This window comes from Pseudonaja textilis, chromosome 1, assembly GCF_049901715.1.
Source record: "Pseudonaja textilis isolate UNSWEBS1 chromosome 1, rPseTex1.2, whole genome shotgun sequence".
NCBI lineage: Eukaryota > Metazoa > Chordata > Lepidosauria > Squamata > Elapidae > Pseudonaja > Pseudonaja textilis.
Genome location: NC_141990.1, coordinates 170,187,043 through 170,199,208, shown reverse-complemented (window position 1 = coordinate 170,199,208; position 12,166 = coordinate 170,187,043). Strand labels below are relative to the sequence as shown.

Here is a 12,166-nt window from a genome sequence, read left to right as displayed (position 1 = left end):
AACCTAAATAAATAAATAAATAGACATGGGGGGGGGAACCCTCCATTTTTAAAAAGTAAAAATTGATTAAAGACCAAGCACCATGGGGGGGGGGGGAAGAAAACCATAGTTTCAACCAGAATAATATGTGTGTGTGTGTGTGTGTGTGTGTGTGTTGTGACTGGAAGGATCGATCCTGCTGGGAGTTTTGACTCTGATGACTCTGAAGATGGAAGGTTGGAGCCTGCTGTGAATGTGGAGTCTGAATTATCAGAGGACACAGACGTGAGCCAGGAGGATGAGAGATTGTCGCAGAGGCAATCCTCCCCAGAACCTTTGACTTCGTTCATGCCAGCAAATGATCAACAAAATGAGACAGAAGTTTCCAGCGAGGAAACTGACAGATCGTGGATTGACGCCAGAACTAGGAGAACCAGGAAACATCAATCTGAAGGGAGGCGTCAGGCCAGACATTGATTGGAGAGACTGACACGCCTATCCAGGTGATTTAAAGAGGCGTGCTGACTCTCAAGCTTTGCTTGGAAGCAAAGTGTTTGATGAGTCAGAAGAATATATTTGGAGTGGCCTTGTGAGTTATGGACAATTCTGATTAGCCTGACAGGTTCCGGGAAGTCTGCCAAGGACTGGAAAACAGTGTTAATTAACCCTTTTGAATCCGGTTTTGTTTCTGCTTGAATATTTTGAATTCTGAAACCTTGTCTTCTCATCTATGAACATAGGTGAGACATAACATTTTTGCTTCCAAGCCCAAACAAACCATCTTCAAACTGAGATGGATTCAACTCAACTGCAGCATTTGGTGGAGCAGCAACAGCAACAAATAAACCAGCTGCTACAAAGTAACCAGACCCTCCAAAACCAGGTAACCCAGTTGGTGAATCATATTTCAAGTTTGCAAACTCCTGCTGCTCCTTCAGCCCCTCCCTTGAGGAAAAGCCTGGTATCCATGCCAGAGAAATTTTCAGGACAAATGGACATGTTTCCGGCATTTCTGGGGCAGTGTCAATTATTTATGTCCTTGAGGCCTGAAGACTTTCCAAATGACCGGGCTAAGGTAGGATTTATTATTAGCCTTTTGTCTGGGCAGGCTGCCAAATGGGCTACTCCCTTGTTAACTCAAGATAGCCCTTTATTGGATAATTTTCAGGGTTTTCTGCAACAAATGAGGGTTATGTTTGAAAACCCAATTAAAAGTCAAACTGTGGCTAGACAGTTATGGGACATTAAACAGGGGAAACGTTCCCTGCAGGAATACATTGCAGAATTTCGTTTACTCTGTATGGACTCTAACTGGAATGAACCGGCCCACATGGATGCATTTCAGAAGGGCTTGGTTGATGCCATTAAGGATGAGTTAGTACATGCAGAGCGGGCTTCAACCCTGGATGCACTAGTGATACAGTGCTTACGTATTGAAGCCTATTTACAACAGTGCGGAAGCAGATGGCCCATTGTGGAACCACCTTCTCTTTTTTGTTCACAAACCACGATTAAGACGGAGGAGCCGATGGAGTTGGAAGCACTCCACCCTCGCTTAACGGTGTGAGAACGTTCGAGAAGGTTTCAGGAAGGCTTGTGCCTTTATTGCGGGGATCTGGGTCATTTTGTTAATTCCTGCAAACGGAGAGGGACCCGTAGACCCGTACCTGAAACCACTCCTGGCTCGTCAGGAAAACAGGGTAGACCTGACCTCAAGGAAACCCTAGGTCGGGCACGTTTCACATCCCCACCTCAAATTGCTGAAGCAAATCCTGGCCCTCCTCGGCATTTACTTTTGGACACTCGAATCTTTTTACAGTCCCAGAAGGAGGGAATTCCCGCTGTTGTGTTGGTGGACTCAGGGGCTACAACCAGCTTTATGGACCGAGCTTTTGCTACGCACTACGAGATTCCATTGGTTACTGTGGATCCACCCATTAAGGTGGAAACCGTGGATGGGCGTGAGCTCAAGTCTGGGCCCATTCGTTTCGCCACCCAGCCAGTGCGTATGATCATTGGGGATCATGAGGAGGCGATAAGTTTTTATATCACCTCGAACCTTCATCTCCCTTTGGTTCTCGGTGTGTCCTAGCTGCGTTTGCACGATCCGTTGGTGGCTTGGGTGCAGAATGCCATTTCTTTTCCAAGTGCTAAGAATCTCCTCCTTTTTTTTTTCTTTTTAATCTTCTTTTTCTCCTTCTCTTTTTAATCCTGGACTCTTTATTTTTTATTGGCTTTTTTTTAATGTTTTTCTTCTTCCCAATTGGATTATAATTGGCTACCCTATTGATTGGATTAAAGGAGCTTAAAGATCTTGAGTTATTCAAATAAGTAAGAAAACTTTACCTTCTGGCAGTTCAACTTCTGCTCCTGCTTCTCCATCAACTGGAGGACGACTATCAATAATGGCGAAGCAAGATAAAGTACAAATGGATCTAGCGACGATTATACAAGGAATACAAGAACTCAAAACAAGCATTGACCTATATATATATATATATATATAATGTTCTGTCTCACCTGTAGCCACAAGGTGAGAGTCCAAAGGTCCCAAAGGAATAAACACGAACAGACAATATCGGGAACAACAGAGTTAACTTTCCTCTGTAGTCGTTGGCAGCTTTCCTAGAATCTGTCTACAAACCCAGATAACGAGCCGCACAATGGCACCAAAAACCTACCCACTATAGAAAACCCCAGCCACAGAATCATCAGAGAAGCCATAGAGATTGAAAAAAGACCTGAAAGCATGAATAGAAGAGATGATTCCACCAGACTGTCAATCATTTGGAAGCCTGCATTCACAAACAAAAAAATCTCCACACCACTAGCCAGGCAAACACCTGGGCACAAACAGATGCCCCTTGATACCTCCAGCTCAAACACGCCCCAACCAGGCACCCAGATGAAATCTAGCTTCCTAACAAATGATAGCCGTCCATTTACCCAAAGCCAAGCTGCACTAAAGGCCTCCAATAAAGTAACACAATGTTGCCAGCCATTCAAGATACAAAAAGAGCCACAAAACAGACAGAAGATATTAGAAACACCAATCAAGCAGAACACAGCAAACTCCAAGACCAATAAACACAGACCAAGACTCCCAACCAATCAGGATGAAGAAAAAACCATTCTGGCACAGCAATAGGCTGCCCCAAATTTAAATCTGAAACCACTCTAAAAGTCTGACTCACAGATGAACACTATACAGAAGCCTGATGATGGCAGATGAGATTCGGCCGAAACGTTGCTAAAACTTTAAAAGCACAGCTACAATGACGTGGGAAAATACCCGAACAAAGCTGAATGCCATACATGTAAGTACCCGCGAAAACTTAAGAATATATATATATTCTTAATATATAAATATAAATATATATATATCTCCACCTGCTGGACTTCAATCTAATCACATTACGTTGGTGACAAACAACTGCTCTAGGAACACTTAATCTTAATTATTTCTAATTATTTCTAATTCTTAGCAATTTAGATTGTAGATTTAGCTCTATAATACCCCAATGAATAGGAATAGTGGGATAGGAAGATGCTGATATTTACTCAGCAATTACAATGGCAGTTGCTGGGCATCTTTCCTTGTATCATGAAAAATATATAAGTTTAAAGATTTAAGGTTAGATTTTGTGAAAAATCTGAACCTATATGGAAGTGGTATATATTTTTCGTCTATATACGGCACTGGAATCCTCCCTGCCCAATATTCCGTTGGACCATTGGAAACATTCAAAAGCTTCTCCATGATTACAATAACCGCATTTTCTTGGAAAAAAATAAAGGACAAACATGTAAAAAGGAGAAATCAGAGACCTTCATAAGGATAAAAATGTTTAACTGCTTATGTTATAACTTTGCTTTATAAAGGAAGATTCAAGAGGAAAACCAAGACAATTTTTACAAAAACACATGTTCTAATAAAAATACACTATTAGAAGCAAGTATTTTTGCAGACTGTGCATTAAATGGTACTCTTTGAATGTTAAAAGTTAAATGACCAAAATAAAGGACAAAAGTGAGTTTTTGAAAAATAAATCCAAAGAATAGCTTTCTGAAATAATGCTCTCTATAACCAAGAACTTATGGTCACTGCCCATGATATATGCTGACCAAGGTGTACCATTTGTATTTCTTAGGTAAATCTGGATGACAATCGTGTCATTGTTATGGTCAGTCAAGGAGTTGAGCTAATCCGACTGAAAAAAGAAAAGATTGAGGCATGGGCTGATGACATTATTCTCAAGAAACTGAATAAACTAAAGGTTAAATATCCCAGGTAAGTGTAGTTGATGCTGGCATTTGCTGAATTTGTGTGGAAATGGTCATGATCAACACTGTATCATGGTCAAAGAGGTTTATGCATCATTTACTGTATCTAGTTAAAGTCTTGCAGAACTTCCTTCGTATGAATAGAATTCAAATTTAAACTTTTTGTGTAGAATTCCAAGCAGCTGGTTTACTTTTTTTCTTTGAGATGAAAAATAAACCAAGAATCCTTCTACAGAATTATTACCAGTGTGATATAGCGGATAAGTGCTTGACTAGGATTGGAGACACCTTGGTTCAAATCCATTCTCAGATATGGAAACTCGTTGAGTGATGGGGCTTGTCCCATTCTCTCAGCTCTCCCTTATCTCATAGGATTGTGGTTGTGATAAAATGAAGGGAAGACAATTTATCTATTGAACAACTAAACAACACAGGTAATTACCCAGGTACAAACCTTCATTTAGCAAATTTTCACAAAAACAAATTTATTCAGAAAGGGTACTTACATTAGAAATTCAAAACTGCAACCAAAAAGAGGCCTCTCTAGCCATGTGACTTGGACTCAGTCACTGCTACAGCGGTGGCCATTTTTAACTGAAGCTGGCAGGTTCCCTCCCCACCTTTTTTTGTCCCTGGTCACATAGCCAAACAAAATCAAGTGATTTTTGCAGCTGACACAGCGCTGAGTTTGGTTTTGGTTTTTTATTTTTTTAATGTGTGGGATTGAGGACAAGGGCAAGAATTGAGTACTAGAATTGTTTCTGTAAGTATTTTAAAATATTCTTGTTTTGTTATTCTATAGGACTGCACTGTTTGTAAGCACTTTGGGAACTGCTCTGCTTTTTAAGTACTATACTTTTCAAACTATTGCTTGTAAGTACAGTACTTTGCAAAGATAAAGTTTGTTTGCATTTGCCTTGAAACTACTTGTAAAACTGTTAGCTAGCATCTTGACAAAGCATTCTATAATGTTAACAGATAACAGATAATCAGAGTTGGAAGGGACCTTGTAAATCATGTAGTCCAACCCTTGCCCAAGCGGGAGACCCTACACCATTTTTGACCAATGGCAGTCCAATCTCTTTTTGAATGTCTCTAATGATGACGCTCCCACAACTTCCGAGAGCAAGCTGTTCCATTGGTTGATTGTTCTCACTGTCAGAAAGTTTCTCCTTATTTCCAGGTTAAATCTCTCCTTGTTCAGTTTCCATCCATTATTCCTTGCCTGGCCTATAGGCGCTTTAGAAAATAGCTTGACTCCTTCTTCTCTGTGGCAGCCCCTCAAATATTGGAAGACTGCTATCATGTTTCCCCTGGTCCTTCTCTTCAACAGACTAGCCAAGCCCAGTTCCTGTAACCGTTCTTCGTATTTTTTAGTCTCCAGTCCCCTGGTTGCTCTTCTCTGTACTTTTTCTAGAGTCTCAACATTTTTTTAATAATGCAATCCCCACCAATGAACCACAAGACTCCTGCACATGCCTTAAATGCAACAAAACTCTAAAGGATAATGAAAACTCCATCAAATGTTCTCTATGTAACAAATACGTTCATCATGACTGCTTGGGATTACCCGAGCAAATGATTCAATACCTAGAATCATCCAATGAGTTTCCATATCTGCAAATCATGCAGACCCAAACTGGATCTGTTGAAAAGAGTTGATACCATTGAAACATGAATAACATCCCTTGACACCATAGTAGCATCCCTAGACTCCTTAAAAGAAAGATTATCCAACCTTGAAAAAAAAGACACAATGCAAAAACCTGAATATCCAATAGCTACAAACCACATCTCTACCCAACAACCACAACCCAATCCACAACCCAATCCACAAAAAAACATAAGCCAGACAAATAATGATATCCCAATCCTCATCAGAGAAGCTGTTGAGAGTGAACGGAAACATCCAAACGCCATCTTATTTGGTCTAGAAGACATCAATGATAATGATGACATCACAACTGTCCGAAACATCATCAGTGATTATCAAGCATCAACCATCTCCCCTGATGAAATACTTGACATTTCCCACATTGGCCGAGAGCTCAAAAACAGAGACGGTTCTGTGGTCCCACGCTTCTGCAGGGTCATTTGCAAAAATGAATCAAGCAAATGTAAATTCATTTCCACTATAAATTCACTCACCAAACCCAACACCAACCATAAGAACCTCCATTGTCGCCCTGACCTAACCATACAGCAACATGCCCGCTCCCGTGTACTCCGCACTGAACTCAAAAAACATCTAGACAATGGAGAGAAGGACCTGTACATTGACTACCATGCTGACTGTATCAAAAGTAAGTCACACAACCCGCAACTCAGCTTTAACTTTCAACCACAACCCTACCTCAACCAATCCTCCATCACCCAAGTCTAGGCACGCATGCCCCTAATTACCTCAATTCCAACTACTGCTGGCCTTAAATGCAAGCTACTCAATGCAAGAAGCCTTGCGAATAAAATACCTGAATTTCTCCTCTTACTAAATATGGCTAAATTCAACATCATATTTGTTTGTGAAACATGGCTCAACGCATCTCTCCCTGATTCCATTACCACAGTAAGAGACTATCATGTTTACCGATCAGATCGTGAAATTTGTAGAGGAGGTGGTGTTGCTATCTTCTATAAAAAGTCCTTACATCTAAAAAACATCCAAGTTACCCAGGAGCTTGCTCTTCCTGAGACCATCATCTGCGAGCTATCCTTAAATATCACATTTCGATCCTTACTATGTTACAGAGCACCTGATTATGACATCGAACATGTAAACAAGCTAAATACACTACTAACATGGGCAGCATCCTGCCCACACACTTTTATCTTTCTTGGTGACTTCAATCTACCTCATCTTAATTGGACCCTAAACAAATGTACAGCTGAACCCATACACGCAACCTTCTACAATGCTGTTGCAAATCTGGGACTGGAACAACTAGTAACCAACAACACTAGACTAAACAACTGCCTCGATCCCATCTTCTGCAAAAGTTTGAATTTAATTTACAGAATACAAACTAAAGAACCTTTTCAAGCAGTGACCATAATATGATTGACTTTTGTCTCAACATACGCCCACACAAAAATCATCACAATGACATAATCCCCAATTATAACTTCAAAAAAGGCAACTATGATCTTATAGACAATGATCTCTCATCCCTTGATTGGCAATCTCTATTCACTGGATGCAATACTGTTGAAGACCATTACAACACATTTTTACTTGAAGTCAAAAGAGTCATCAAACTATATGTACCAACACCAACTCCCAAAACGAAAAAACAAACAAACAGATTACCCATAACAATAAGGAAACTTCAATCCAAAAAGAGATCACTCTGGCGGATAAACAAATCTGGTCACGTTGCCAATTTCAAAAGCCGATACAAAAATTTATGCCACCAGATAAAGACTGAATGCACCAATGATCACATTAAACAAGAGGAAAACCTTCTATGCACCAATTCCACCCGCACTTTTTACAATTTTGTAAACAACAAACTAAAAGACTCAAGGTCCATCCCACCCCTGATAGGACCTAATGGTGAAGACTGCAACACATTCTTCAGCTCAGTATTTGTAAACAGCAAAGGATCATGCCCAGTATTTCCTAGCCGAACCACAGACAACAACAATGATCTAATACATGTTGATTTTACAGAAGACAATGTTGAAAAAGCACTACACAATCTAAAATCATCTCTATCTATTGGACCGGATGGAATATGTGCCTACTTCTTAAAAAAGCTATCCACTGCCATAGCCGAACCTCTAACCATAATCTTTGAAAAATCTTTCAGGACCAGCTCCTTGCTTAACCTATGGTCACAAGCCACGGTCATCCCCATCTTCAAAAAGGGAGACCCCAGCCTAGTTGAAAATTACAGACCAATCTCCTTATGCTGCATCACCTGTAAAGTCATGGAATCAATTATTAACCAATCCATTATCCTCCACTTAGAGACAAACAACCTACTCTCCAATAAACAATTTGGTTTCAGGAAAAAACTATCCTGTAATCTGCAACTCTTTTTTTTTTTTGAAAACAATTTTATTGATTTTTAAAAACAGACAAAACATAAAAACATCCAACTTTCTTTCATAAATATACAAACAGTGTATCGGTTGGTTTACCAATGTTTTGTGCATCCGTTTCGTGGCCTCAATTACAATTACATTACATAATATCTCATATTGTCAATCAGAAATTATATACCCTAGTATCACTATTAAACAATCATCTGACCATGATTTTATTCATTCATACTTTACGAGATAACTATAGTTTACTTAATTTATTTTGTAACAAATCATATAGTCATACCAAATCTATCCTAATAGCATTTTATAAATACAATATCAAACAAGAAAAGAAATAAATCTTTACATATTCATTATTTTCTAAAATTCTAAATATTCTATTATTGTATTTTATTATCTAACCATTGGTAGAAAAGGTCCCAAATTTTATAGAATTGTTTATCCTCTTGTTCTCTAATTTCAAATGTCAATCTACTCATTTCAGCACATTCCAATATTTTCTTAATAATTTCTTCCTGCAATGGTATTTTCTCATTTTTCCAGTTGTTAGCAAATACAATCCTAGCCGCTGTTAATACATTTACAATCAGGTATTTCAAATCTTTACTATATGTATCAGGTAAGATTCCCAATAAAAAGATCTCTGGTTTCAAGTCTATGTGTTTCTTTGTCATTTTTTCCAACCACATGCGAATTTTAGTCCAGTATTTTCTAGCGTCCTCACAAGTCCACCACATATGGTAATATGAGCCAGGTATCTGATGACATTTCCAGCATTTTTCAGATTTATTCTTGAACATTCTTGCTATTCTTGTCGGGGGAAAGTGCCACCTGTAAAACATCTTATACATATATAATTTTGAGACCACAATTTTTGCCATTTCTCTAAATCGATCCCATATCCAAAATTCTTCCCCCAAGCAGTCATAGTTTCTTTAACTTGTTCTTCTTCTAGTTTAATTTCCAGTAAATAACCGTGTAATTTTTTAATCACCTTTTCATCAGTACCTGTCAAAATCTTATCTAAATCAGTCAATTTATCATAAAATCCCTCTGTTTTAAAATCTTCATCATACCTTGAGTGTATTTGCACATATGAAAACCAATTCATCTTTATTCCTTGTTCCTCTAAGTTTTGCATCGATTTGAGTTCACCCTTTTCATCCAGTATTTCCCCATATCTAACTGTTTGTTCCTTCTTATATATTATAGGATAAGAGAATGCTTCAATAGTTGATAACCAAACTGGAATTTTCAAATAACATTGTCTTTTGATCTTCTCCCAATTTAGCCACAGAGACTCCTGCATGTGATGTCTTCTAAAATAACCCTGTGTCTTAGTTCCCTTATACCATAAAAAAAAGCATGCCAATCCAACAGCAAATCATGTCCTTCTAGTGTCAACAATCTAGTCTTTCTTAACGTTATCCAATCCTTAACCCACATCAAATTTGCAGCTTGATAGTACAACTCCCAATTAGGCAAGCCAAATCTTCCTCTAGTTCTGGCATCTTGTAAAAGTTTTAGCTTTATTCTGGCTTTCTTGCCCTGCCATATATACTTCAACACAATTTTATTTAAGTCTTCAAAATAGTCTTTTCCAAGCCTAATTGGTATTGTCTGAAACAAATATAAGATTCTGGGTAGGATATTCATCTTGATTGTTGAGATTCTCCCTATTAATGACAATTGTAGATTTTCCCATTTCCTCAGATCTAATGCTATCTGCTGTTTAAGTTTAATAAAATTGTTCTCTTTTAATGTACTACATCTTGGTGTCAAGTATATCCCCAAATACTTAACCTTATTCGTGACTTGAATTTTCAATAAGTTTGCCAGTTCTTCTCTCCGTCTTAGTAACATATTCTTTGTCAAGATCTTTGTTTTATCTTTGTTTATTTTCAAACCAGCGACCTCACCATATGTCTCTATCTTTTCCAGTAATTTTGGAGCTGTCTCTAGGGGGTCTTCCAGAATAAAAGCCAAATCATCCGCAAAGGCTTGTAATTTAAATTCTTCCTTTTTGATTTTCATTCTTTTTATGCTTTTATCATCTCTAATATTTCTTTTCAACACTTCCAAAGTCAATACAAATAGCAAAAGCGATAGTGGGCATCCTTGTCTTGTACCTTTTGTTTTATTAATAGAGTCTGTAAATTCTCCCTCTATCATAACCTTTGCTGTTTGCTTATAGTATATGGCTTCTATTGCTTGGATAAATTTTCTGGCAAAGCCCATCTGTTCCAATAATAGTATCATAAATCTCCAATTCACATTATCAAATGCCTTTTGAGCATCTAAAAATATCAAAGCCATTTGCTTTTCGGGGTGTGCCTCATAATGTTCCAAAGTGTCCAGAATTACTCTCATATTGTCTTTGATTTGTCTCTTTGGCAGAACTCTAGGTGTGGTCTTACTAAGGAGAGAGTGGTATTGATCTTGATTGTATCCCTCTGTTAATACAATTTAGGATTGCATTGACTTTTTTGGCTGCTGCTGCACATGGCTGGCTCATATCTAGTTGGTTGTCCACTAAGACTCCAAGATCCCTCTCACTGTTACTCCTATTGAGCCTGGTTTCACCCAGTCTATATGTGTACTTTTGGTTTTTCTTGCCTAAGTGTAGGACTTTACTTTTCTCTACATTGAATTTCATTTTGTTAGATATGGCCCAGTGTTCTAGTCTGTCAAGGTCCATCTGGATCTTGAGCCTATCTTCTTGGGTGTTAGCTATTCCTGCCAGCTTAGTATCATCTGCAAATTTGGAAAGTTCCCCTTCTATTCCCTCATCTAAGTCATTAATGAAGATATTGAAGAGTACTGAGCCTAAGGCGGAACCTTGTGGCACCCCACTGCTTACTTCCCTCCATGAAGACTTAGACCCATTAAGGCTACTCTTTGAGTATGGTTTGTCAGCCACTTGCAAGTCCATCTAGTGGTGGTGCTATTCCACCTTTTTCTAGCTTACTAAGAAGTAGGTTGTGGTCTACTTTGTTGAATGCCTTGCTGAAATCTAAATATAGTAGATAGTAGAAATCTAAATATAGTCCACAGTACTTTGCTGGTCTACTAATTTGGTCACTTTGTTGAAGAATGAAATAAGAGGTTTGGCATGATCTGTTCTTAAAAAAACTGTGCTTACTGCTAGTTATTACTTTACTTGTTTCTAGATGTTGGTAGATCTGTTTTTTTATTATATTTTCCAGTATCTTCCCAGGTATTGATGTTAGGCTGATTGGTCTATAGTTTCCTGGGTCTGTTTTTTTTCCTTTTGGAAGATGGGAACCACATCTGCTCTTTTCCAGTCCTCTGGTAGTTCCCCGGTGCTGCAGGATTTTTGAAAGATATGGTGCAGTGGTTCTGAGATGACCTCTGCCAGTTTCTTTAAAACTCTGGGGTGTAGTCCATCAGGCCCTGGATTCGTGTTCATCAAGATCAGACAGGTGTTCTCTTACTATTTTTTTTGCTTATTTTAACTTTTATTTCTGGTCTGTCTTTCACAGTTATGTTTTTGGTGGGTTGAGCTATAGTTTCTTTTTGTGTGAAGACAGATGCAAAGAATGAGTTAAGCAATTCTGCTTTCTCTTTGTTGCCTGTTACTTCTTTGCCGTCTTCTCTCTTTAGTGAACTGACTGCTTCCTTGATTTTTTTCTTGTTATTTATATGTTGGAAGAAACTTTTTAAATTATCTTTGACTTTTGTTGCAAGTCTTTGTTTGTTCTGAGCCTTTGCTATCCTGACTTTGTCTTTGCAGATTCTGGCTATCTGCTAGTATTCTGCCTTAGTTGTATGTCCTTCTTTCCATTTTTTGTATTTGTCCTTTTTTTTCCTTTCAATTTGCCAGAGAGATCTT

At 38.4% G+C, this 12,166-nt stretch overlaps 1 protein-coding gene across 1 annotated transcript in view; it reads left to right on the top strand.

Moving 5' to 3' along the window:
- Positions 1–12,166, top strand: part of LOC113433931 (cyclic nucleotide-binding domain-containing protein 2) — a 121,701-nt gene that overhangs the window by 103,685 nt on the left and 5,850 nt on the right. The window contains exon 12 of the mRNA XM_026696761.2: positions 4,131–4,270. Coding sequence (XP_026552546.1) covers positions 4,131–4,270 — 140 coding nt within the window. The remainder of the gene's footprint in view (positions 1–4,130; positions 4,271–12,166) is intronic.